At 35.9% G+C, this 27,286-nt stretch overlaps 1 protein-coding gene across 4 annotated transcripts in view; it reads left to right on the top strand.

Annotated features, from left to right (window-relative positions):
• Positions 1–27,286, top strand: part of DIAPH3 (diaphanous related formin 3) — a 441,105-nt gene that overhangs the window by 140,871 nt on the left and 272,948 nt on the right. For 3 of the 4 annotated variants that reach the window (XM_033105125.1, XM_033105126.1, XM_033105128.1), the window contains 6 exons: positions 12,087–12,197; positions 12,468–12,586; positions 13,423–13,539; positions 17,818–17,936; positions 20,152–20,216; positions 26,743–26,847. In XM_033105125.1, coding sequence (XP_032961016.1) covers positions 12,087–12,197; positions 12,468–12,586; positions 13,423–13,539; positions 17,818–17,936; positions 20,152–20,216; positions 26,743–26,847 — 636 coding nt within the window. The remainder of the gene's footprint in view (positions 1–12,086; positions 12,198–12,467; positions 12,587–13,422; positions 13,540–17,817; positions 17,937–20,151; positions 20,217–26,742; positions 26,848–27,286) is intronic. The other variant, XM_033105127.1, reaches the window with a different exon arrangement.

The following is a 27,286-nucleotide window of genomic DNA, read 5'->3' as shown; positions in this document are numbered from 1 at the left end:
ATTGAAAAATGTCACTTTTAGAAGGTTACACACTGTATGACTCCATTTATATACTGTTGCTTCAAGTAACCAAATTATAGAGATGGAGAACAGTACAGTAGTTTGGGATGGAGTCTGGAAAGGTGTCCATTTTGGCCATAAGCATCAGGAGGGTGTCTTGTGTGGTTGAAACAGTTCTGGTGGTGATGGTTATACAAATCTGCCTGTGGTGATGGTTATACAAATCCAACACGTGATAAAGTTGCATAGAACTGCATACGCATACACACGTGAGTGTGAAGCTGGTAAAATTGGAACAAGCTCTGTGGAGTATACCAATTTGAATTTCCTGGTTTCGGTGCTGTGCTGTAATTATGCAAGATGGTACCACAGGGTGGAAGTGTGTGAAGAGTACTTGGGGTCCACCTGTACATTTTTTTTGCAACTTCCTATGAATATATAATTTTTTTCAGAGGAAAATGTTAAAAAAAATATTTGTAAAACGGGTCCCAAATTTATCTACAACACTATTACGTCACTTGACATTTTAAAGCTGTGAGGGAAGGGATGAAGAACAGCTTGTTAAGAACGTAGCCAAGTTTTGTCTCAGTAAATGACATGATTCACTCATTAACTGGAAAGTTGTGACTATTGCAACCTTGTAATTCTTGGTTATTTGGTATACTAAATATGTTTCCAGCTACTGGACATTCAGGTAAATCTGTCTGATCTTTAAAACTTTTAATTTTTTTAGTGTTTGAACTTGAAGGCAAACTACATGAATTGGAAAATTCTTGGATAAATTTAGTCATTTTTGTTATGAGTGGTTACTCTAATTTTACTGAATATGCTGTCATGGAAAAAAAGATTTCTATAGTTAGGAAACAGTTATATATAGCTAGTAAATATCTATGTAATTCTTTGAAAGAGAACTATCCATTAAAAATTTGAAATTAAGATTATAGAAGACATTAAGACTTGAAGAAATTAAAAAATACATCTGTCTAAAGGCTTGATATAGTTTAGAAGTGATTTCTTTTTTTAACAGCTTTATTCAGATGAAATTCACATTATATAGTCTATCCACTTTGAGTAATACTGGGGCTGTCCAAAAAATGTATACCATGACTTGTATTCATCTTTTGTTATTGGTATATATTATTACAATTTTAATACAATTTTTTCCTTTCTTAAAATGTGTATACATTTTTTTGGCACCCTCTGTACAGTTCAGTGTTTTTGTGTGTATTCACAGAGTTGTGCAACCCACATCACAATTTTAGAACATTTCACTACCACCCCCCAAAAAAGATCTCCTCATCTCTAAGCCTTCACCCTATAACACCCTCATTCCCCCAGCTCTAGGCACCCGTTAATGTATTTTCTATCTCTATAGATTTTCATATTCTAGACATATGGTATAAATAAAATTGTACAATTTCTGGTCCTTTGTGACTGGCTTCATTCACTTAGCATAGTATTTTCGAGGTTCATCCACGTTTATAACATGTATCAGAACTTCCATTTTGTTATTGCCACATTATATTCCATTGTATGGATGTACTACATTTTGTTTATCGTTTGTAATTTGGTGGACATTTGGGTTCTACCTACGTTTTAGCTATTATGAAAAATGCAGCCATGGATATTTGTGGAGATGATTTATTTTTTAATGACTGCTTATTTGCCATATTTAGTATAAGGGGATAAGGGTGGAAAGGAGGGGACTAACAGCAACGTCTTCCTTAAATAGTTGTAGACGTGACCTATTTGATTCAGTTCTTGAGAAATTTTTACCAAGATATAGGTGGCTGGTCATATTTGCTTTAATGAAACTAATTGCCTTAGTTACAAGTAATTATATTTTCTTTTAATGATTGGAACGGTTATTTTTGGAAATCCTATAGACGCTAAACTAAATTTCTGATACTGTTCTTAAAGTTTAATTTTCATTGAAAAGTGAAAGGTCACTGTAGCATCATATAAATTAATTTCTTTCTCTTTTTTTTCTGAGAAGTTCAGGTTAAATTTGCATGCTCTTGATCAAGAGTAGAAAATGGAAAGAATTGTTAATTATCACTTCCCCTACTTAATCATCTTGTTGTGGGTTTTTACTCTTTAATTGAGGTTTCCCGTTACTGTGAAGCTTAATGTGTCACAGCGCTAGGCGGTGACAAGCTTAAGTTAAGAGAGATCCCATTTTCTAGATAGCTAACCTGGGGGGAAAAAGTAAATGGATTCTGTTTTCTGGGATTGCTGATTGTGCACTATTTTGTTTAAAATGATCAAGCAGCACTTTGGTAATACCTAAAGGTACTTTCCTCTTGGGGTTTTTCTGAATTTTCTACCAATGAAGTATATTTTAAAACGAGCTGGTTATCAATTTTCCCATAAAGCTATTGCTCTAAGTGCCCATTTTACTCTATTATCTATATAATTTGCATTTGTAAAATATACTAGTTCGGGTGATATTAGCAGATCACCAAATTAAAAATAAAACTTGTTTGTTGTTGAGTAAAACAGAAACCAGGTGTTTGCTTATAAATTGGGGAAAGGGGAGGTAGTAAAATAAAAAAGAATTCACTATTTTATTGCAAAGTATATTGATAATAAAGTACTTTTTAAAGGAGGATTGTTAGATTTTTCTTGAGTCTGAAATTAATAATGAAGACAATTTGACTACCTATGATTCTGACAGAAAGAGCATACTTCCACCACCCTGCGGCCCTCCCCACCCCCCGTTGTGTAGTAAAAAGGTGAAGAACTGGGTACCAGAAATAACTCAAAATTATTTTCAGGCCTTAGAGAGTCTTACTATTAGGAAAGAAAGTACAAATATAAATATTGGATTATAATAAATGTACATTATTCTTTTTTCAAGTGTATGAGTTGAGGTTTTCAGCTTCAAGCAACATGATCCCCTCTAGGTAATTTAAGCAGGGAATATTTCTAGGTACCTTACAGAAATTCTGGCAGGCTCAAGGAATCCTGCGTGGATAGTTCATAGCCAGAGGCAATGCAGAAGAAGAAATGCTAGACCACATCTAGGAATGTTCTAATGGAAACACCACTTCCGAAATTCCACTGGTCAACACCCAAGACTCTAAGGACAGCAGAGGTTCTGCCACAGCACTAAACCTGCCTTCACAGGGTCCGGTCTTCATACTGTGTTTCCCAGAATATAAGACCTAACCAGAAAATAAGCCCTAGCATGATTTTTCCAGATGACATCCCCTGAACATAAGCCCTAATGCGTCTTTTGGAGCAAACCTTAATATGAGACCCCGTCTTATTTTCGGGGAACATGGTAGATCGGCTGTGATGCAATCTGTGTAATTCGTCTCATAAAGTATTTAATTAAGCCTGCTTGTCGGCAGGACTCCGAGCAGCAGGTTGAAGCCAGCTTGCAGTATTGAACTCAGCCATGCCTTCTGGGTCCCAGATCCAGTCAGCTGAACAAATCCCATAGGGCTTGTCCCAGGGTTTACCTTACGGTACAAGGAGACTTTCTTCTTCATTTTTGCTCTTGATCTTTCCACATGGTCACAGATACTAATTCAGGTACAGCCTGATGTATTAGTGATTGTACAGACTTCCCCTGTCCAACAAGGAGGAAGTCTAGGGCAGTCCTTTCCCCCATAACAATCTGGCTTGAGAGCTGATGCCGACCCGATTGCCTTCCTGGGCTAATACAGTGTCATTGATCACTTCAGCTAAAATCATGGACGCGTTTCTTGCCACTTTTTCTAATTGGGGGACTATCATTGTAGGGGTCACAGCCTGCGGGGTACACATAAACTAGTGATCAGTTTTCTCTCCAGAAGGCTTCCCACAGTAACCAAGGATAGCTCCAGTTTGGAGAGATCTTCGCAGTTGTCCGAGGGCTGCGTGCTGTACCAGTAGTGGCTCCTTCAGCACTTAACCATCTCTCTGACCACAGCTAAGGTTCAAGTCACAGTGTTTTTGGAGAGAGAGGCGAGTTAATGCCTGGCTCCCCACAAGATAGTCTTGAAGGTGCACATGGTGCTCCTGGAAGGAAAGTGTTGCTTATAGTTGTTGGGTGTCCCCTCAGTTGGGACCTTCACCAGCTGAGGAGGCTACTGAGTGATGGCGCTTTCAACTTGGCCTCCTGGCCGGTTGATACACTTTAGGATTCTCAGTTTTGGAAATAGTTGAGTCTAATCCCTGGTTTTGGAGGGACTGTATGAAGACATGGCAGCGATGGCAGGCAGGTTGTGCTGTAGGAGAGGAACTTTGAGCTTCACGAGCCTGAAGCTTTTATCAGGGACTGTAAGTATGCTTACCCTTTGCTCCAAAGAGACATTATCTTCATTATACCGGACAGGAAGCATGCTGGCCCTTTGCTCTGGAGAGAAGACACTGTCTCTATCTCCTAAGGTTCCTGGCTTTGCAAACGTCCTTGAAAAGATCATCCAGAAGAAAGGTCGTTAGCGCCTCTACTTAGAATACATGCAGAAGTGTAAGAAACCGCTGAAATTGTCAGGGAGCAGACCACTGAGACCCCTCATGTCACCTTCCTGACTTTATCTTCAGTCTGATACTCCTGGTGGTGTTCCCATATATTCATTGTACCTTGATGTACACTGAATGAAATGAAACCTTCATTAATTTTGGTTCCTGCGATACTATGGAGTATTTTCCCTACATTACTTACTGACTAAAGGGAAAACATGTTTTGTAAAGGTTCTTTATCAGAGAGGAGGAGAACTTGTTCTGTCAGAGAGCAAATATGAATAAGGGAAGAGATGCAGAAGTTTGTCTCAGAGGGGCAAAATTATTGTTTTCTCGTCTTGATGCTTTGTAAACCTGTAGCATCTTTAGTTTCTGAGCTTGCTCACTTAAATTATACTTAAATCCTTTTATTGAATTGCCTCCAGGTTTCCCAAAATTTGACTTAAATACTTTAAATTTGACTTTAAATACTGATAACTAGTTGGGTTTATGTTGTGCTTCTGTGGACCACTTATTTTTACTATTGTTCAGTAAAAGTAATTCAAGTCTCATAATATTTTATCCACTATTTTAAAATACATAACTATTCTCTTTATTTTTTTAATTGTAGTAAAATATACATAATGTAAAAATTACTATTTTAACCATTTTTAAGTGTATGGTTCAGTGACATTAAGTACTGATAATGTTGATGAAACAGTGGGCTGATAATATCTTTCTAGGATTCGGTGGATATGAGTGGTTAGTATGTCCTTCCAGTATTCCTATGGTAGATATTTCTCTACCGCAGAATATGTTTAAAAAAAAAAAAAAAGCCAGAAATATAATCCAAGCCTTTGGTGTCTCTCAAATTGTTCCTAGAGGAAAATTATGTTCCAGACGCATTCAGGTATCTGACACGCACATGCTCGTAACAAGTATCTCATGGTTACAAATTAAATTGCAGAGGGTGGTCACATTTAGAGAACAACAAGAAAAAGGGAAAATATTCTGTTCATTTATAGTGGTATGAATCAGAGATGATTTGAAAATGATACTCTTGCTGCAACTTGCTTTGTGGAACAGTCTGTGTTAATCTGGGTCCTTTGAGAGCAAGACATTTGATGTGCATGGAATAGGGAAAATGCCTATAAGGGAACCTGGAGAGGCAGTTGGGGAGAGGCTGGGAGATGTCAGACTCAATGCAGCTCTGCCCCTGACGAATGGGAGAGGGAAGGAAGGAAGGAAGGTTGGGTGGAAGTATCTTAGGCTGCCATGTTCTAGGAGAACTTGAAAAAAGGAGTAGGGGACTCCTGGAGCTGAAGTCCTGCACGTCCCTGGGTCAGGCATGTTTTAATATTCTTGCTGTGTTCAGCGACTGGCTGGGTGCAGTCTGTGGGAAGTGTGTCTTCAGCTCAGATATTGTGATGGATTTCAGAGGGTGGCAGTTTAAGCTGTTGGTCATCTATGGTCCTTGTAGTCAAAGATTGAGAGTTTCATCCCCGTGGCTGCCACAAAGACAATGAAAACTTTGCTTAAAAACAAGTACCACCAACAAAAAAATCTCTTTAAATGCATCGAGTTCAACCACAGACTAGATGTTTGAAAATTTGATTTGGTCTCATTTTTCCACGACTCAGAAAGTAGGAAAAGAACCGGTATTTTTTTAATTAAAAATTTTGGAATTTCTCCCCATGGTATAAGTAGTTTAGGTTCATTAAACTATTAAAAACAGAGTAGGAAAAATCACCCTTCGTTGAATTATTGGACATTGGACATTGAAATTTGTCACTGGGCAATAATCAGACAAACATGACATTGGGTAGTTGTATTGAAACAAATCAGAGGTTAAAATTCCTTGGCGATTTAGCCAAGTTTATTTGCTCCCATATGTTTTTGTTTCCTGTAGGTCTTAAGTGTTCAAAATGCATCCGAGTTTAATTTTGCCTGAGGATAAATCAAGGCCTTATAATGAATAGTCATATTTTGATTTACTATTTCTTTTTGTTTTTAAATATCCTCCCCACCATAAAAAGCTATTGTTAACTAAAGTTATTTTCAATTTCAAATAAATTCTCAAATTTAATGACAGACTAAATGAGGAATACAAAGTATCATTTTTAGGGCCATTGTTGGGGCATTCCAGAATGATGCAGAGATCAATTTGTTTTAATTCCTCTCTGTTTTGACTACTACTTTTATTGAGGTTTAATCCCATTAATCATAGGATTAATATATCAGTACGAATCAAACACCAAACATGTTAAATTGGACTGGTAAATAATATGCCACGAAGCTAATAGACATTAAAAGGACAATACTCTAGTAAAATATATTCTCATAGGAACGCATTGTAAAATTGAGCACACCTACTAGTATCAACTAGGAGTTAACATTGTTGTCTAGAATTTCCTGCCAATTTTCTGAATCTACATAATTCATTTCTTCACTTATGTGACAACAGGCCCCCAGAAAGATAAACTTAACTCATGCCTCAAATTTAAATGCCAATTTTCATAAATAGCCAGTTAGTTAATTATGCAATGACTGCTGCATACTCGATTATGCTAGATATTAGAACTACGAAGATGAATGAAATACACTCCTGCCCTTAAGAAGCTTATACTCAGGAATTAAAAGCTAGCTAATATTTCGTGTTGAAAACTGCAATACTGACAGTTTCAACAAAATTCATGGGAGGACATAGAAGAAATTAATCATGTCTCGGGAGTGTCTGAATAAATATTTAAAAATTCAAGTTTGTTTTTCAGTGCTCCTGTTCATGTAAGTTATAGCCCTTGAATCCTGTGATTTATTTTTCTGAATCTGTATGGGATATATGCAGTCACCCCAAGTTATGACTTCTCTCTTACTATATCTATCCTTTATAGAACATTTAATTAGAAATATAAATAAAATTGTAGAACTTCATCTGCTGATGTATTTTACTATTTCTGTGTTTGTCTATGTTATGTAGTCTGTTTAGTTTTTGTTCTGAATTAATGTATGTGAATTTAAAATTCTTTGGACTGTCTTTATTTGCACTGGAGGCAAAATATTTCTCTAGAAGCATCATTTACTCATTTTAACTTGATAAATGTGAAATTTGATTGTGCGAAGAGAGACACATGATTTCTGCTATGCGGAAGGGAAGATGAACAGCCAGCAGTCTAAGCGGTTATCTTTCAGACCCAGATAATGAGTATTCACAGATTGTGATAGAATTTTTATTTAAGTTCTTTATTGTTGCTTGTTTCCAATCTGGATTTAGCTTCTGCAGCGGATATGCCTTTAATGTATTAGAGCCATCATTTTCCTTGTAAGAACATCTACTGAGGGCGGACATGTTGACTAAAGAGTGAACTTCCGAAAAAATACTTGCTGTGCTGTTTGTTAGCTGCTATCTCAGTGCCTTCAGCACAGTCTGGACAAAGCCTCTGTGTGGACAGCTCGTGGACAGATTGGACAGGCCTTGTGCCTGGGACTCAGGCATCACACCTGTTAGTGTATCTTGAATTCTGTACTTAAAGTTGATTGACCAAAAACGTTCAGAAACCAAAGGTTAAAAATGCATATTATTTTTTTTTTTTACATATTTACATCGAGCATAGTGATAGCACTTAATCATGTACTAGAGGAAATTTAGGTGGCACTCCTTCACATATGAAGAAACCTCACTGTATTTCCAAGGGCAGAAAGCTACTTCGCGGAGTAAACGATGCAGATTCTGGCATGTTCCTCTGTCTTGCTATTAACCTCTCTCTGCTTCTAATGATTCTCCTTTGATCATTGCCTTGTTCTTAAGATTGCCCTTGCCCAGCTGTGTTCCTCATAATGGATATCAGAATTCTGTGTGCAGTTGGTCTCCTTTATTGTCCCTTGTTGTATATCTTTACCTTCTAGTTTACGGCACTGCTGATATTGGTCCCTCTGTTTGTAACGACCGTTTCGGCTGCTCATTTTCCTGGTCTTTGTCTTTGTGGGCTCTGCTGGTCTCAGTCCTTCTAGTGCTTCGTCAGTCTGCTGCCGCCTTGGAGGAAATCCCCAACCATACTAAAGCCCAGATGCACACACACATCCTTCCAGTTAGACGTTACGTTAAAAACACCTTTTCTCATGTAAGGTTTCTTTTTGATAATTAGGAAAAGAGGAGCAAAATGAGCTTGACAGAATTTGCTTTTCAGATTATTAGAACGGAGTCCGTGATCTAACACCTAAAGATAATTGTCTTATGTAGACTTGCTTGAACAAAAGGTTAATAGGCAGTATTTCTAACGTATAAAGATGTGTTTGGAGCAACGAGAATATTTAGAGCCAATCTCAAGTGCCTGCCTTTGGTTACTGGTTGTATGTCGTACATGTGAGAAGGCAAGTGTTCATCCGTGTGGGAGAGCAACCGTCTCCCTTTGTAGAAACTCTTCTTGTTAAATAACCAAGTTGCCAAATGCAGTGGTACCTGATTAGTCATCGTATTTGAGTTACTAGAGCACCTGACTCAGTGGATCACTCTCCCTCTTGAGACACTTTCCTCCCGTACTTCCAGGACACCACTTACCTGGAAAAACTCCTTGTTTTTCTTGTACCTCACTGATGGCTTTCCTTTGTTTCCTCAACCCTCAAATCAAAACCTGCAATTGAAACACACCTCGTATCAGTTCTTCTACATCCTTTTCCTCTCTCTCTGCTGCCCCCTAGGTGATTCCATGCACCATCCTAGTGTCCACCTGCTAGTGCTGCGGTAACCTCTTTCTTGAACCGCAGTCTCCTATATCCAATTTCTCTCTCCACTCTTTCCGATGACGATCTCTAATGACTCCTTCCAATTTAACATCTTCCAAAATGAACTCCTGATCTTTATTCCCAAGCCTGTTTCTCCCACAGTCTTTTCCATCTTAATAAGTGACAGTTTCATCCTTTGAATTGCCTGGGCTCAAAACCATGGAGTCAGATCTTGATTCCTCTCTGTCACAGTAATTTCTGACATTTTATTTTTTTATTTTTATAGCTATGTCCCCAGCACCAAGAACAGTTTCTGGTACATGGTGGGCACCAATAATAAGTAGGCTTTGCAGGAATGAAATGCATGAGCTAATAAAGCAGAGAAGGTGAACTGCAGTTACCTTAGGATGCTCCCTGGAGAGCAGAAGCTCCTTGCTTTGTGACTCGCCTCAGTTCCAGAGCTGCCATTGAAGCAATTATTAGCTTGGCATAATGTAAGTTAATGGGGATCATATGCTACGTTTTTGGAACATCAAGCAGACCACGGTGATTAATTCTTCGTGATGAACATCTCACTCGTGTTTCCTTGAGTTTCTGTTGCTATCCCCGGCTGACACAGGGCAGGTGCTCAGCAACTAGTTCTTGTTAACGAATGAATGATTCCTAACGTACAGTTCAGTTTTAGAATTGTAAAAATGGGGTTTATTTTATTCTCCTCTCAAACATGCTTCTCTCCTCGAGTTTTATGTCTCTGTGAAGGGTGCCACCTCGTCTCCAGTTGAACAACCAAGGTGATAGGGCTCTTGTAAATTCTCTCCTTCTGCTTCAACCCCTTGTCCATCCAGTCATTATACTCTATCACTTTTTGCTCTTTATATTTCAAATGTTGTTCAAACCCTCCTTATTGCACATCAAAGTGACTTCTACAGTAACTTCTTAACTGGAAACCATTGCCTCTATTATTGCCTCTTCTTTGCGTAAAATCTGTTATGATTTCCCATTTTTGGTTGAATCTGAAGTTTCTGACTTAGCACACAGGCTGCGTCTCATCTGTGCGATGTTGTCCGGCCTCGTCTGCATTGACTGACTTCTTTCCTATCCTCCTCCTTCCCACCCCGAGGAAGTAGTCAGGACATCTGAATTCCTTGTAATTCAACAAAAGAGCCCACATCTTGGAACCTGTTAATTCCTCTGCTTGTAACAGTTTGGTCCTCCTCTTTATTAGGCTGCCTTCCTATTACTCCTTAGGGGTCTGTACCTTTACTACGCTGCCCTTGTTTTTATTTAGTGTCTCCATATTCCTTTTATATACTGCACATATCTCTTGTATGTAGTATATAGTATATTTTTAATCACTGTATCTATCTGCCTTCAGTGTCTCTAGAAATTGATTTATATGGCTTAGATGCCAGATTGGCACCCAGTTCTGCTGGTGTGCTGTATGAGTGTGAAATTATCTGATATAGCAGGTCTGTACATCTCAATATACTCGTATGTGTTATAAACATGGAAGGAACTCTTGGGTCTTTACCTTGATTATAGAATTTTTATCTGTAAGGGAACAATACATTTTGCTGTATACTTGTATACATTCATAGACATGTGTTTACATGATTAATACAAATATATTAATGGAAAATAATCAAAGAATGGTTATAGGTCATGATAATGGCAAATTTCATTAGAATTCGGAAGGATGTTTTATAGAACTAAATTCATTATTTCACCTTAATTCCTAGTTTTCCTTTTATGGAGAAATACCTTTTACAATGTTTCCCTGAAATACTTTAGATTATCTTTTCCCTTCTTTCTCCTCAATTTCATGCTATTATTTTTCTTCACAATCTACTTTCCATTTGGGTGATATTTGCTGCAAATTTTTGTTACTTTTGCTGCTTTTTTTGGTCTATAATTTGCATCTTTTCCAGAAACCTGGTGACTAAGACTGATTTAATTTCTCTGAATGTACAGAAACAGTATTTATACGCTCTTTGAGATCTTTTAAAATTACATAGTATTGCTGAAAAACACATTTGTGGGTACTGGGTAATGACTGGCAAGAAAGTGGAAAGAAAGCATTTTAAACTTGACTTTTTGATGTGAACTGGTTACAGCTCAGTGAATGTGTACTGGAAAGATTGACTCTATTTTAAGATTTTCTTCTTTCTTTCTTTTTTTTTTTTCTTTTAAATGTGTTTTCCTTTCCCCTGTCTTCTAGCACATTTCTCACCACCACTTTAAACATTTTTACGTTTTGACAGTAGAGGCATGCTGGTCAGATTTTAGCATTTAAATGTAAAATACAACAATTATGATATATTTCAGCCAGCAGGGACTGAGACCCCTATTGGTGTCTTAATCCAAAAATGGCCTTTAAAATTCCTATAAACTTTGCCTTAAGGGGTGCAGAAAGGACAATTTAGGGAACAGCATGAAGTTAAACATTGATCAGTAGGCCAGTCATTCTTGCTAGACTTCGGTAGAATGTAGACTTAGAAAAATAACATCATCAACAGCAGCAAAGCATAGTTTTGCTTCTCTAGAGACAATCTCTCTTGCTTCCATTATATGGATTTGAGATGATGAATGATATATTTCAGGCAGGGATAATAAAATGGAGAGATTGAAAGCTGGATTGTGAAACTTGAACTGAAAAAATATAGCTAGCGCATTGCGTGTTTCTCCACCTCTTTTCTCCCACAAGAACTTTCAAATATTTGAAAAAACAAAACAAAACAAAAAACCCTCCAATGAAACTATACTTCTTATATAATTTATAATTAAAATATTTTACATAAAAGTGATTGTTTTAATACACTCTCCTGTGAAGGAAGATATTTGATAACTCTTTGAACAAAACCTTGATGTTTCAGTTCTATTAACCTTTTTTTAATGTTGGAATCCAAGTCTGACTCTGGCTGTGTAATCTATTGTAGGTAGCATGTATGCAGCTCATCAATGCCCTGGTTACATCTCCTGATGATTTGGACTTCAGGCTTCACATCAGAAATGAATTTATGCGTTGTGGATTGAAAGAGATATTGCCAGTAAGTGCCCTGCAGTCTCCTTGTTAATATTTAAATTAGGAGTCCTCAAGTAGGGGGAAATTTAGATAAATTACCTTCAAGAATAATTTGTGGAAAAAAGGCTTGAATATAAAAATCTATTTTTGAAATATAGATGATAAGATTTTTGAGTATTTAAGTGTTTGAAGGCTATTAATCAAGTGGAGTGGTTGGTTTCTTGTTTATATGTTTTTCATTAATTTTTTTACATTCTGAAAAAAGTTCATTATAATTTCTGTTTGATATCCACAGAATTTAAAATGCATTAAGAATGATGGCCTGGATATCCAACTTAAAGTTTTTGATGAGCATAAGGAAGAAGACGTGACTGAGTTCTTCCATCGCTTTGAAGATATTAGAGCTGAATTTGAATATCCTTTTGTTCTGAAGTCTAGGCAAAAATGTAAAATTACCGCTAGACCTCCACAAACCAACCCCATCCCATGAAATATTCAATTTCTGAAATCTTTTCTGCATAAACAATATAAAATCAAACCTTTATGAATCAGAGGGATGTTTATGTAAACTTTTCTTATTAGTTTAGTGAGTGATTTTGTATGTACACGCATGTGTAAATGGGTGTTACAATCTACAAATGGATTCTGTTGGACAGGTCTCTTATGTGTATGTGCACAGTCTGTTATTTTTTCTTTGTATGTGTGTCAGCACCTCCCCGCCAATGCTTTCAGCTGTAGGAACTGGAGGACCCCTTAGCCTGCTGATAAGCTCCTGCCCTACACCTTGGGTACACACTCCTATGGGCCTTTGTTAACTCTGCCCGTCTGCAGATGCCTGCTTTTCTAAAGCTCCATCAGCTTCCTGTCCTCCCCCAGGGATTCTCCATGGCGGTTAATGTCTGCTTCCGTCTCCCTTGGTGAAGTTACCCCCAGGACCCAATACAGTAATCCCAGCCAGCTGCCCACTACCCTTGCTGCCAGCAGCAACTTGGCTCTAGCGAGGGAGTTGAAGTTAAATGTAAAGGATAAGCCAGAAAGTGTCAGGTAAAGTTGTCATTTGCACACAATTTTTCCTCTACTCTCAAACCTAACTAGCTGTGTTTTATCATATGTTGAGTACGCATGACACCTGTTTTAGGGTAAGGCACACAATAATCTTTGGATATCTTACAGAGCAGAGTGTATGTCATATTGTTTCAGTTGTTCGTTGTAGCAGATAAAGAAACCCACATATTCCTTAATCAATTTACTGAAGCATATGATGTTTACAACATGGTGTGGAGCACAGTTAAGGAAACTAGAGCAGAGAGATATTTTATTTCTATTCTTCAGCATCTTTTACTGATTCGAAATGATTATTTTATAAGGTAAGAGGATGCACATTCTAATGTTTGCTTTTACTGACAAAGTTCTGTTAATTGTGAAATTTACCTGATGTTTGATTTGGGCAAGCAAATGGTTTTTAAGATTTTTATTTTTATCATAATATTGATTCATAGAATGTGGTATTTCCTCTGGGCATATATTTAGATAGATAATCTTGAAATGATACTCCTATCACTTTTTAAGCACCAGTGCATTTCTGGTTACAACTTTTCATCTGAGTAAAAATGCAAACTAGCAATAAATTACTAGTTTATCATGTGATGGATAATATTTTCTAGTTAGTCCGGAAGCAGTAGGAATGATGTTGATACATTTCTCTTTGTAAGTTACACGAAGGGCACTGAAACATTGCTTTTATTAAACACCTTGATAATGTAGGTGTGTTTAATGTTGCTAATGTATTAGAAAAGCTAGACAAATGCCTTTTCAAGTTTGATTATAACCTTGCCTTCTTGAGCTTAACAAATTGTTTATCGTGTCTGTACCTTATCTATATGTTGCTATCTATGGATATTAGCACCTAATTTGCCTGGGTTGCTATGAAAATGAAATATTCATAGGGTGAACTCCTCGCATTTGCCTGGCACATGGTGAATGCTCAATAAATGTTCTCACTTTCCTCTTCTTACTTTTATTACTGTTTTATGAAGGAAGCTGAGACCTTTGAAGATAAACCCATTTTTGTTGCCACCAATTTAGCTTTGCTGAAATTGCATTCTCAAATACTGTGGGGAGTAAGTCTTTTCTTATTCTAATTTCAACCAGGAGGATTTGCTAGGCTTGTCTGATTCAGGCTATGTCCTCTGGGTCATGTCAGGGAGTATAATTTAGGCATCGTGATGTACCTAACAAGAGAATTGAATGAGTCAAAAAATATTAAAACTTTAGGTTCTTTGGGATGAGTACAGATTATCGATCATATTTCCTCCCTTTGTAGAATTGAGAAACCCCATTGGTGTTCCAAAATTTGAGTTTAGTAACCTGTTTTGATGCTTAATTTCCTGCTAATATTTTATTAAAAATAAAACAGTTTGAATATTTAACCACTTTATAAATGCTAGATAAAAATACTAATACATTAGTTACATAAGATGTTCAAATATTATAGGTAATGCTAATTTCTCCTCCACATTTACTTAACAGTTAAATTCAGACTTCCATTTACTCTAAAGTCACCCCATCCTGTATGGTTGGTCCTGTCAACCTCTGGTTGTTTGAGATTCCAAGAATGTTCACACTGTTGTTTGCTTTCAATGATTTGAGTGTATCCCTAGTGTTGCCAGGGGGGTCATATTTTACTTAAGACCTTAATCCCTTCATCTTAATCCCTCCAAGAGCACAAGAGGTCAGAACAAGAGGTCCTATCTAACTTCAATAAAAAACAAAACAAAACAAAACAAAACAAAACAAAACAAAACAAGCAGATTAGAAAACACAGCTGTCCCGGGGCATGCTCAGGTGATCAATCCCATAACTTTACTGGGATCATGAGTCTCAGAGAAATATTAAATTGTAGCATTGCCACCGTGACATCACTGAAGCCTCGAAGTTCAGTTATTTTGGTCACCTTTTGAGTGTCACCTTTTTAATGTAATTCGGATCTGTGTCACTTTCTTCCTCAGCACTTTAAGCCTCAGGCCCTCAGTCTTTGTTCCAGACAGGGTTGCTGTGTGAAGGCAGTGTTCTTCCTCCTACTGCTGTAGTCAGACAGTCCATTTTTCCCCACCCCCATGTTCCAAAATTCTCTTGATTTACTGTTGTCATTTGTTCTTATAAAGAGATGATACTTTTATAACAAGATTCAGTCAGAATTATGGCAATGTACATAATATTTTTGTCATACATTAATTTTTAAAAATTAGTTTTTTATTTACATACAATAAAATTCACTCTTTCTGGTGTACAGTTCTGTGAATCTTGTTGTTTTGGTCTTAATTTCAGTTTTTGGTATCACTATCTTAGATGGACCTGGATTTTACCTTTCAGAAGTCTTCGGTTATCTGAACTTTTGTTTTGAGTGAACATCTTAAGCTATTATTGATGTGAATAAACATAATTCTTTTACTTTTTTAAATAAATAGATTAGGTGTTTGATTGCAGAATGCAAAATATATTCATTTAATAGAATTAGTGGATAGGAAAATTAGAACCTTTGTCACTTTCAGATTCGGCACATAAGGAAATTATACTGAAATGGAATTTGTTTGGAGAATGTATATCAAGGTAGCCTCTGCCAACCAAGAAAACTCAAATGCAGCAAGATAATTGGAAGGTGGAATAGAAGATCAAATTTAATTTTGTAACAAATAATTAGTGGCTTACCAAGTGCAGGATGCCATGCTAGTTTATTGTGCATGGGAGATAATTTCTGATATTCTGTAAAAATACTACAGAGAAAGTGAACATGATTGTAAATATTGTCTAAAAATGGCATTTTATCAGTGAAGTAATGACAATTTATGGTCATCTCTTAATTAAAGTTATTCACATATTGCTCTGACATATTCACTAACTCACCATCATTCATAGAAATTATTTTCTCAATTTACATTTCTGGGAATCAGATGTACATTGTTCTTTGCTAATATTGTGTTGCTGAAGAGCTTACGCAGAATTTCACCTGTGTTATAAATGAGCTCATAATTGGCAGTTGTGAAGGAGGGAAAACAGTTACTGAAATGATGATTTTTCTTTAAAGTGACATAAGATAATTTGGTTAATTTAAAACTTTTATTATTAAATCAGCATTAGGATGGCGTTGAATGAGTAAAAAGGAATGGGAGTGCATCATTTAAATCCTCAAATGTGATAGATGTAAATGTGTGTGCAATTTGTGTACTTGAAGTATAAATGTGATTATGGCTAAAGTGTTAGGGAATGGGAGATTTTTTGACAGAAGTGGAGAAAATTGAGGAAAGCATTGATAATACTTTCTTGCGTTGATCTGTATACAGCAATAGTGTCTTGAACATTTTCACTCTGACAATTAGTCAGCAGTAGTCTTTTTGCTAATGTTAAGCTGTAGTGAGTTTTATTCAGCATAATGAATGGTTTGTTAGGTGTCAGGTACTTAGCTCAAAGGTCATAGTTTATAAGAGAGGAAAGCCCAAGTGGCAGAGAGGCCATCATATACATGTTGAGGAGGGTTTAAAGAGCAAAAGTGTGCAAAACATCATTGAGGGACAAAGTGAGTCGTGGAGGTCATGGGTGCTGAGAATAGAGGACTGTGCCTCATTAGAAAAGTGCCCACCCTCTCTATCACTTTGGTTTTGTGTATAAAAATCTTCTAGATATTTCTTTGACATTTGTTGTTTGAGTTTTAAGGGATGTTCTTTAGCTTATTACATACACAGGTGGACTGAACTGTGGTTATAACATGAACCTTATTTGGGGATTTTAGTTCAACTTTAATTTTTAGACAAAAAATGTTATGCTAAAATTTTCTAGCTTTTTTTGTGTAAGAAGTAGTCATTTGATATTGTATATAATTTACAGTATCAGTTTTTAATTTGATTCCACGTATATTCTAAAAACAGTATACTGTATTGTTTGTAGAACCTTCTAGAGAATATTGTAGAAAATATTTTTTCAGTTTATATTAATAAAATGAATTAGTGGTAGCTATTCCACTATGGCATAGTGGTTTATTGAGGATTGCTTTTAAGCACATATCACTTCATCTTAACAATCTCTCTTTTTTTGCGTACTACCATGTTTCCCCGAAAATAAGACCTAGCCGGGCAGTCAGCTCTAATGCGTCTTTTGGAGCAAAAATTAATATAAGACCCGGTCTTATTTTACTATAATATAAGACTGGGTATAATATAATATAATATAATATAATATAACATAACGTAATATAATATAATGTAACGTTATATAATGCCAGGTATAATATAATATAATACTTGCTCCAGTATTAATTTTTGCTCCAGAAGACGCATTAGAGCTGATGGTCCGGCTAGGTCTTATTTTCAGGGAAACATGGTAATTAAGTCAAGGTTCAGATTTATATAAGAAAATAATCTTTAAACCACACTGTGTTTGCTCAAAAATTATTAGAAAATGTAATATCTTAAAATTATTAGAAGGAAAGTGATGTAATATTTACTGTCACATCCATATTAAATCTATGTCAACTGTTGAAACTATACAAAGTAAATTATTGAACTTGAAATCAAGCTTACCAAAATATGTTGTTTTGATGTAAAGTTACACTAATAAATTGAGTGTACACTTATTCTTTTCCTTGGTTTTAGACAGCAGTACTTCAAATTAATTGACGAGTGTGTGTCTCAGATTGTATTACATAGAGATGGGATGGATCCAGACTTCACATATCGAAAAAGATTAGATTTAGATTTAAGTCAATTTGTTGGTAAGTATTTCTCTATTATTTAAATAGAAATATCTTATTATCTCTTACCCATGGGTTAGTACTAGGGTATTTGTTCTCCAAGTGGGGCCTGTAGACTCCTGAGAGTCCTTTGTACCTTTCAGGGGGTTCTAATAGTCAGAGCTATTTTCATAATAATGTTAAGACATTATTTACCTTTTTTATTGCGTTGACATTTGCTCTGGTGATGCCAACCTTAGATGGTAAAACTGCTGGCCCCTGGTTATGAATCAAGGCAGTGGCACCAAGCTGTATTAATAGCCACTGTATTCTGCCCTCTCAGTAAAACAAAACAAAGCAATAAAAACTCATTTTTTTTTTTTTACTTAAGAATGTCCTTGAGAAAGACCTGAAAATATGAATTTTTTTAAATATATACCCTTGGGTTGATTTTAATACTCTGTGTGTCAAGACGAGATGCACGCATGAAGCACTTCTGCTGCTTATCCAAGTCCAGTGAGAACATGCTTGTGTAATTGAGTTGTGAGCTGAACTGGCTCCTGTCTTTACCTCAAAAGAATGATTGTCATACGAACTGTGGCTACTTGAAAGTTTGGCATACACTTGCTTAAAAACGAAATGAAGTCTCTAACTTCAGGGAAAACGAGTGATAGAATTTGTTACCAATGATAAAATTTAAGCTTTCAAGTAAAAATTCAAAATGTGGAATGATTTTGAATAGTCTGGAAAAGAAAATTTATTCCACCTGAACATTGGGGACATTTTTTTCTTGACTAGATGAGAGGTTTTCACGTTCAATTCTTGCTGACTATAGAACATAAAAAGGAAATACAATCTTTGAATACTGCGTGGCTATATAAATGAAACATATACATAATTATAATAAGTTATATTTATTGATACTAAATGTTTAGAATAAACTTATAGACAGTGCAGAAGACTTAAATATAGAAGAGAATGTCAATATATTGACATCAGTAGGTGAGAGAAGACACGAAGTTGGACAGTGCAAGAGGCAGATGTTGGAAAGTGGGGCACAGATAATTTCATATATTACAGCAAAAATCAAGAGATGCTGTGTACATAACAGGAATCAGAGGATTAAGTATTTATTTAGTGCTACAGAGCCAGCCAATTTTGAAAGTAAAATTATCAAAAAGGGATTAGATAGGGAACACAGTTTTCGTCTTTTATAGCAGGAAGTTATCATGTCTTAAATAGATAAATTAAAAAAAAAAGGTATGCACATTTTTTTTTAGAGTCAGGATGCTAACCACCAGATTATTCTAATACAGGAAGAGCTGCAAGAGGTTGCATTTGGGAAGTAGGGTGGAGTTTTCAATGCAGTTGATTTGGTTGACTATTACTTTTCATTATAAGCCCTTCTGTAACATGTTTTTTAAAACCATGTTCATGTATTACTTTCATTATAAAAAGAAAGAAGGGATAATATACATTATGGGAAATTCATATGATTCACTTCTGCACGGTCTCCTATCATATATCACAGCTTATTAAATCTATTATTGATAGGCATTTATTTTCAGGTTTTTTGCTAACATAAACAATATTTTAATGAATATTCTTCCTTAAAGACAAAGTGCTAGAAATAGAATTGCTGGGTGAAAGAAAATGCATATTTTAAATTTTAGTATATATTGTCTACTTTCTCATCAGTGAAGTTCCTTAATTTTACTGTTGTGTTGGCAAATCGTATCTGTACGCTATTTCCAACATTTGGCATTAAGAATCATATAATCTTCGTTGTTCCTCATTAAAAATACTATGTTTTCATATTAGGGAAGATTAAAATATCTGTTCATATTTAAGCAATTTTTAGTTTTGTCATTTATTCCTAATTTTCTTTTTATGACTATTGCCCATTTTCCTATCTTCTGTTGGACATCATCTTTCTTCCTTCAAAATATTTGTGTACTTGTGACAGAAACCTTTGAGTACAGTATGTTGCAGTTGAATTCCCTCCGCCGTTTGCCTAATAGAAGTGTAAAACTGTAGTTGGACTTGTCTTTCCCTTTGTTTTATGGCCTTGGCATCAGGCTTAGAAAATCCTTCTTCATTCCAACATCATAATACTATGTTTCTCCATTTTGCTTATTTTATTACTGACACTATTTCTAAATCTTTTCAATTCTTTTTTTTTCCTTTCTAAACTTTTAAAGTCATAATGAATTTAAGAAGTACTGCAATTTAAGATTTCCTGTCATTGCATTTTTAGATATTTGCATAGATCAAGCAAAAGTAGAAGAGTTTGAAGAGAAAGCATCAGAATTTTGCAAGAAAGTAAGTATCTTTGCACAACTGGGGTAAAGCACTGCAAGTGTGCTTGTGCCTCAGAGACGTTGTTTGCACTTTCTTTACCACCACAAATGCCTTCCTGCAAGGAGGATTACCTACACCGTTATGTTTAAAAATTTTAGGTCCTACTCTTAGCTCTGCCCCTCTGTATGCTGCTTTTCTTGCCTTTCTTCTGTTGTATTTCTCGTACCTAGCATGCTACATAGTTTGTGTTTATGTGTGTATATATTGAATGTATTGTCTAGTCCTTCCTTTAGAGGAAACTTTGAGGGATTTTTTTGTTTGCTTTGTTCACTATCCCTGCACCTAGAACAGAGGTGTCCAAACTGCGGGCCAACTGCGGCCAGCAATCCATTTTTAATTGGCTCGCAGCAAATTCCAAAAATATATTTAGTTTACTTAAATAAACCAGGTGAGGCAATACGTACTTCACCTCGAGTGAGTGGCCCGGCTGTTTGTGTACTTTACCGCATATGGCCCTTGGTGAAAAACGTTGAAAAAAGTTTGGACACCCCTGACCTAGAATGATTCCTGCTCTAAGAACTAAAAAACCAAACAAACAAAAAAAACCCTCATTTTTTGAATGAGTGAATAAATGATTGAATAAAATGTATAGAGTCAGAATTTTAAGATTAATGTATTTCTCAAGAAGTCATATAATATAGGCACTTAACATTGAATTTATATCTAAACATTTTAAGAGATAGGTTAAATTGCTTGTTGTTTTGATGAAAGTTGCTTCATTCTAGATCAGGTTGAAATATATAAAATTGACATTTTCATCGGTCAAAAGTATCAGATATCGCCATTTTCCTTGGTTTCAGCCTAGTAGTATTACCCATCCTTTCATTCCCCACTTTTCTTTAAGGTGCTGTTTTGTGCTTTTATCTCTGCCTAGCATGTATTCATAAGACTTTTGCTCTGTTTTTTTTGGGTTTAGTTGCTGTTGGTTTCTTCACATTTTAGGTAGTCACCCTGATTTGAAAACATAGGTCTGGTTTCTTACATCGGAGAAATAATAATTACTACTACCACCACCTCAGTGAGTGTACACTAAATGAACATTTACTACGTGTTAGGTACCATGCCAAACACTCTACAGTATTGTTGTATCAGACCCTAAATGAATCTTGGAGAACTGTACATTCATATAAACTTAAGATAAAATGTAGCTGCAAATAGTGTGCACTTTTTTGTAAGTTAGCAGTAACTTATGAAAAATTTTATTAATGTCCTGCTAAGAAGTTCTGACGTTCACCAAACACTTAGTAAGAGAGTAATATCTTGGGCCTTTGGCTGCAGGCTAGGATTACAGCTCTGAATATGATACTGTCATTGCCCTGAAGTACTCAGTCTAGTGGGGAAACAATGGATCATTTAAATTAAGTGTCATAAGGGTTCCAGTTGATAGATGTCTGTGTTGTAGGGAGACCCCTCACCCCACCGACTATATTCTAACCTCAGTGAGAGCTTCTACTCTTAATGGGAAACTAGTAAGAAAATTTCAAATACTTGATGTGAATGCATCCCAGATAGTATGCATTTGCTTTTATAACCATTGTTGGGTGTATAGTTTATATGAGTGGTGTTAAACATGATAACTTTTTCAATACATTGTTTGAAAATTGTAAGCTTTAAATGTAAATAGAAGAAAGACCTTGTTCAAGGTTTGTTGTCTCCTTTAGTCAGAAGTTATATGTCTTAGATATGTTCAGAAAATGCTGTTTGCTCCGTAAAAGATTTCAAGTGCCATACCATTTTGTATATCTCAGCAAGAACGTCTTTCGGATAGCTTTATAAGGAAACATGTAAATAATTTGCTTTAGGCAGGAAGCTATCATAGTTGCTAGATACATTCTTTATTTTGGTGCATAAATTTGAAAAATGAACACCAGAAATGTCAGAAAGTACATAGAAAATACTGAATTATCAACCTTCTTGTACAGATGCACTAATACATTTACCCTAGGGAGTGAAATAAAGCAGAGCCTCAACCTTAACTGTGTTGACATTTTTGCGTGTAATTTTGTAAGTGTAATATTGCTCTAATAACTCTTTTTTGGAGAAGAAAGCTATCATATCAGTTTTTATAAAGTGCATCTTTAATGGAGATTAATTTTATCCCCAAGGCTACTGTGATTTGACTATTGATATTATCAAAATTCTAAAGCAAAGTTATTTCGTCTGATCCTTTTATTGGAGAGGACCTAGAAATTTTTCTGTTTGGTAAGTAATGGAGATAGTTTCAGTATGATCAAGTTAATTTAAGAAATTATCTTAGCGTGTACTAATTATGACTAGTTGTTCTGATAGTTTGATCTTTGTTCCCCTACATAATCCTTTATCCTTCAGAATCTCTTTCTAATAATGTACATGTTGGTGTTGTGAAAAAGACTGCTTCATTCTTACTCTCATAAGAATAATTTAATTTTTATTTCTTGTTAAGCAGCATTAAACATTTACTGAGCAGTAATCAAAAGGAGAATAGAGCAAATGATCTCTCAAAGGTTTTTGGTGCTGGGAGATTGGGGGACTTTAATATATCATATTGACATAGATATTCAACATATAAAGGAAGATCAGACAGGCATTGGCTCATCAGTTCATTCAACAAAGATTTATTGAGTTTAATTATAAATGTTTAGATTTGGAAAGGTGATGAATAAAATAAAAAAAGGTTCTCACCATTAATGAACTTCCAGGTTGGTAAGTTTTATGATGTGTGTGATAGTACATTTTGTCATTTTTATATTACAGTGTGATAATTGCTATGGTAGGAAAACCCTTTGTGGCGTATAAGCCAATAGGAAGGATTATTGATCTAGTCTCGGGTGGCCAGGGAATACTTACCTAGGGAAGTGAGAGCTACTGGGCCCTGATGGGTCAGCGTGAGGCAGCAAGGTGAGATACTAGGGAGGAGTATGCATACATTTTGATTTCCTGTAGGTATCTCAAGCTTAACATTTCATAAAACAAATCCCTCTTTCTTATCCCTTAAAATGTCTTTTCACCCGCAATTTATATCCTCATTCCCTCTCCCATCCCCAGTTATTACACTTTGTTTCCAGCTTGCAAAGCAACAGAATACTGTAGTCATCTTACATACACTCTCTTCATTCATTTCTTTCAGTCAGACCCTAACTTTTTTGGACTCTGTAAAAAAATGTTACTTCATTTTCTTTCCATTACCCTGTCTTCCAACTTCATTCAGTCAGGCCTTCAGTTCTTGCTTGGAAACTTCCGTAGCCTCTAAACTTATTTCCATGCCTCTAGTAGTTCTCTTTTAGTCCATCTTCCACATTTGCTGGTTGGGTTTTCCAAAGTGCAAATTTGATCATGTTATTTTCTTATGATAAATACTCTACTAGCTCTCCATGGTTTTTAGGGAAAAACAGGAAACAACAAAAAATAACTTTTTGGCTTATTGCAAAACTCCTTTCAACAATTTCATTCCTGTGTACCTCTCTAGTTTCATTCCCTTCATTTTGTTCTTATACCTCCTTTTGTACCCCTTCTAAGGGATTGCTTGTCATCCAATGCTAGTCCCTCTATTTGAAATGCTAGCTGCACTTCTCAGCTAACTGCTCAAGTTCTTCAAACCTGAGGTCAAACATCATTCCTTCAGGGATCATTCACAGTCTCTTTCTTTGTTGCTAGTCATTTTTATAGATTTTGGGTTATTTGTTTGCTTTTACTTCTTCACCAGACCCTATGTTTACTAAAAGCAATGACCATATTCTGTTCAACTCTTTATCTCTAGCGCCTGTCTCTGCCGTCGTAGGCAAGCTATTAGGTATTTATCGTATAATGGGAAATAGGAGGTTTGGGGCCAGGTCCCAGGGGGTTCTTAGATTTTAAATTAATGAGTGTGATCTTTATAATGAAGCCACTGAAGGTTTAAGAGCAAAGGAGTCATGTTATTTGAGCCATCGTTTAGAAAGAATAGCAGTATTCAAAACAAAATGTTTGTAGGGGGCAGATGATATTAATTTTGGAAAAAAACTGGGTTCTTTGTCTTGGAAAATATTCATTAAGCAGCTGAAAACATTTATGATTAATGTGCAGTCTAGAATTCAGATGAGAAGCTAGCAATATATGAATGGTGATTAAAACATGTGCATGTACAAGATACCATCTTATGAGAAATGTGAAACGAGTCCAGCAAAAGGTGACGAAAGAGTGCAATACAACGGCAACATTAAAGGGTTGGCTTGAGGAATGGGAACCCATAAAGAACTGGTAGGAGCAGTCAGGACTTAGCAGGAGAACCAGAAGAGTGTATTGTAATGAAACGTACAGGGGAAGGGAAATTGAATATGGAGGCATATATTTGTAAGTATTTTTGTTATAGAGCAGGTGTGTCCAATTTGGGATGGTGGTAATGTTTTATAATCTTTGTTCGTCAATATGGTAGCCATCAACCAAGTGTGCCTATTGTGTCCTTATAAGTGGCCAGTGTGACCGAGGACCTGAAAATTTAATTTTACTTGATTTTAGTAAGCTTAGATTTAAATTTACATACCCACATATGGCTAGTGGCTAGCTACCACCCTATCGAATAGCACAGCTGTTGAGAAATCAAGTAAGATGCGACTGGGACCAGTCCAGGGCATTTGGAATTTGGTAATTCATCGTTTTCAGAGTGAATGAATGGTAACTAAGTTGTGAATAATGAAGTGAATGGAGTTCAGTGGGTCAGAAAAGTGAGTATGGACTAAGAGCACTTTAAAGAAGTTGCCTTTGAGGGAAAACTAAGGTTACAGTTAGGTGAATGGGGTAAATTGAAGGACAAAAGGACAGGGGTCCACAATACAACAGGTGTGAAGACTATTGATTTAGCCAGTTGGGGGAAGCTCTGGGTGACAAGAGGGCTTTTTGAGACCTAAGCACACTGTGGTTTGCAGATAAATTATTTGATTAGATTTAAGGTTAGTATCCTTTTAATTATTTAATGGTAGGAGGGGTTTGGAAGAGCTCTAGTAGTAGGAGGAGAGGTAATTAATGTTGGTATGGCTTGGGAGAGGTGAAGGACATTTGAATGTTTTATTTTTCTAGCGGTTTCTGTTATCTTTATAAAGGAACACAAGGTTTAGAGAGGATAATAAGTCTCAGATTTACTTTTCTAACCTGTAGTGGGAATTTTAATAATATTTCTTATTTCACAAGTTTTTTGTGATAAAATGCAAAAATGTTTTGTTTTTTTTTTTCCTGCTTTAAACACTCTAAAACATGGGGAAGGCAATACATGTGTGTGAGGGCAGGAGGTTTACGAGAAATCTCGGGACCTTTTGTCTAATTTTGCTGTGAACCTAAAAATATTCTATAAATAAAGTCTATTTAAAAAGACCGTGAAGCATTCTCTAAACATTAATTATAGGGAATTAGTGTGGTTTCATTTAAGTAACTCGGACTTTGAAAACCAAAATTCTGGCCTTTAATCTCACATCTTTACTTACGAGCTGAATGATGCGGAACTAGTAACGAGCTCTTCGTATTAAGGACAGACTAAGATTCGTGAAGCCTTTTGTAAACTGTTGAGTTCTATATTGCTATTTTCCTATTTGAGGTTTGGCTGTATTTTAAAGTCTCAGGGTATATTCAGTTGCATTTCTTTCTTTCTTTTTTTTTTTTTTAACTGATTGCTGCCTTCCCCACCCATTCTTTTGAAAGAGAGTCAAACACTTTTTCTAAGTTATGAGACAGGACCCTATTGAAATTCACCTATTAGGAGAGGTTTCCAGTCATGGCGATGGTAAGGTGAAGATATTTGAATGCAAGATGGAAACTTGTGATGAGTGGTGATGTAAGTTAGAGAACTCTTTGGATTCATCAGATTTTACTGTTTGCCTTCCTCTCCCAAGGTATTGCACTTGGGGCTTTGAAAGATGAATTTATCATTAATCTCCCAAAGATTAATCTCCAACAGATTAATGAGAAATAAGACAGACTTTATTCTCTTACATTGTTAACGTTAGAGGCCTACATCAGGGTCCTTAAATCTCATGATGTTATTGGAAGAAAAAAGTAAACAACGGATGCATTTGTCTAATGGAGTTATTTATTAATAAACAAAATGCAGTAAAATGTGAGTCTTTGAAATCATAGTGAGAAACTTCAGTTAAGTTTCGAGTATACATTTTTGCAGGTAGGGGTCAGGGAACTCAGTACAGTGCTTTGCAATCTATTATTTTACACAAAGTCACAATGATATTGAGAGACTTTTTAAAAAAAATGCCAGGGTTGCAGATATCAAGGGGTCATTTTCCTCTGTTGAGAGGAGAAGGTCACAGGCTCCATCTCTGGCTTTGTCTGCTCCCTTGCAAATGATTTTGGTGGGACCCAGTGAAAGGCTGAGGGTGACTTAGCAAAAAATCTGCCACTCTTTTCATAAAAGTTTATATTCTACTGACAGATCATTAGAGTCATATTTCTCTATGAAGAATAATGCTTTTCATTTCCATCGCTCCTTCTCTCTCTCTCTCTCTCTCTTTCTTTCTTTTTTTTTTTCCAGTTTGAAAAAGAGTTTACTGACCACCAAGAAACTCAGGCTCAATTGCAGAAAAAAGAGGCAAAGATTAATGACCTGCAAGCAGAGTTACAAGCTTTTAAATCTCAGGTAAAATACCATCTATCCAGGGTGAATTTGGGTATTGGAAGATGACCAGGGGAGTGAAGGTAATGCCGTATCTTCATAGCATCAAAATGTTTAAACTTCGGGCGGTTGTTTAGCTCAGTTGATTGGAGCATGGTGCTGATAACACCAAGGTTGTTGGTTTGATCCCTGCATGGATCACTGTGAGCTGGACCCTCCTTAAAACACAAACACACAAAAAAGGTTTAAACTTTAATTTCACTTGTATGTTTTCATAATATTGTTTATATGTACATTCTATGTTCATTTTAAAAATTTATTTTACCACTTTTTTTCTATTTGCATTTTAAAGAATGCATAAACTTTTACTAACCAGTCTGCTCCCTTATGTTTCATTTGGGTTTTGTTCATAATGTTACATTACCTAAGTAATTAAGCACAAAGGGTAAGAAAGTCTTTTCAT

Source organism: Rhinolophus ferrumequinum, chromosome 4 (assembly GCF_004115265.2).
Source record: "Rhinolophus ferrumequinum isolate MPI-CBG mRhiFer1 chromosome 4, mRhiFer1_v1.p, whole genome shotgun sequence".
Lineage (NCBI taxonomy): Eukaryota > Metazoa > Chordata > Mammalia > Chiroptera > Rhinolophidae > Rhinolophus > Rhinolophus ferrumequinum.
Note: the sequence above shows the minus strand (reverse complement) of the source record. Positions and strands in the feature narration are given on the sequence as shown.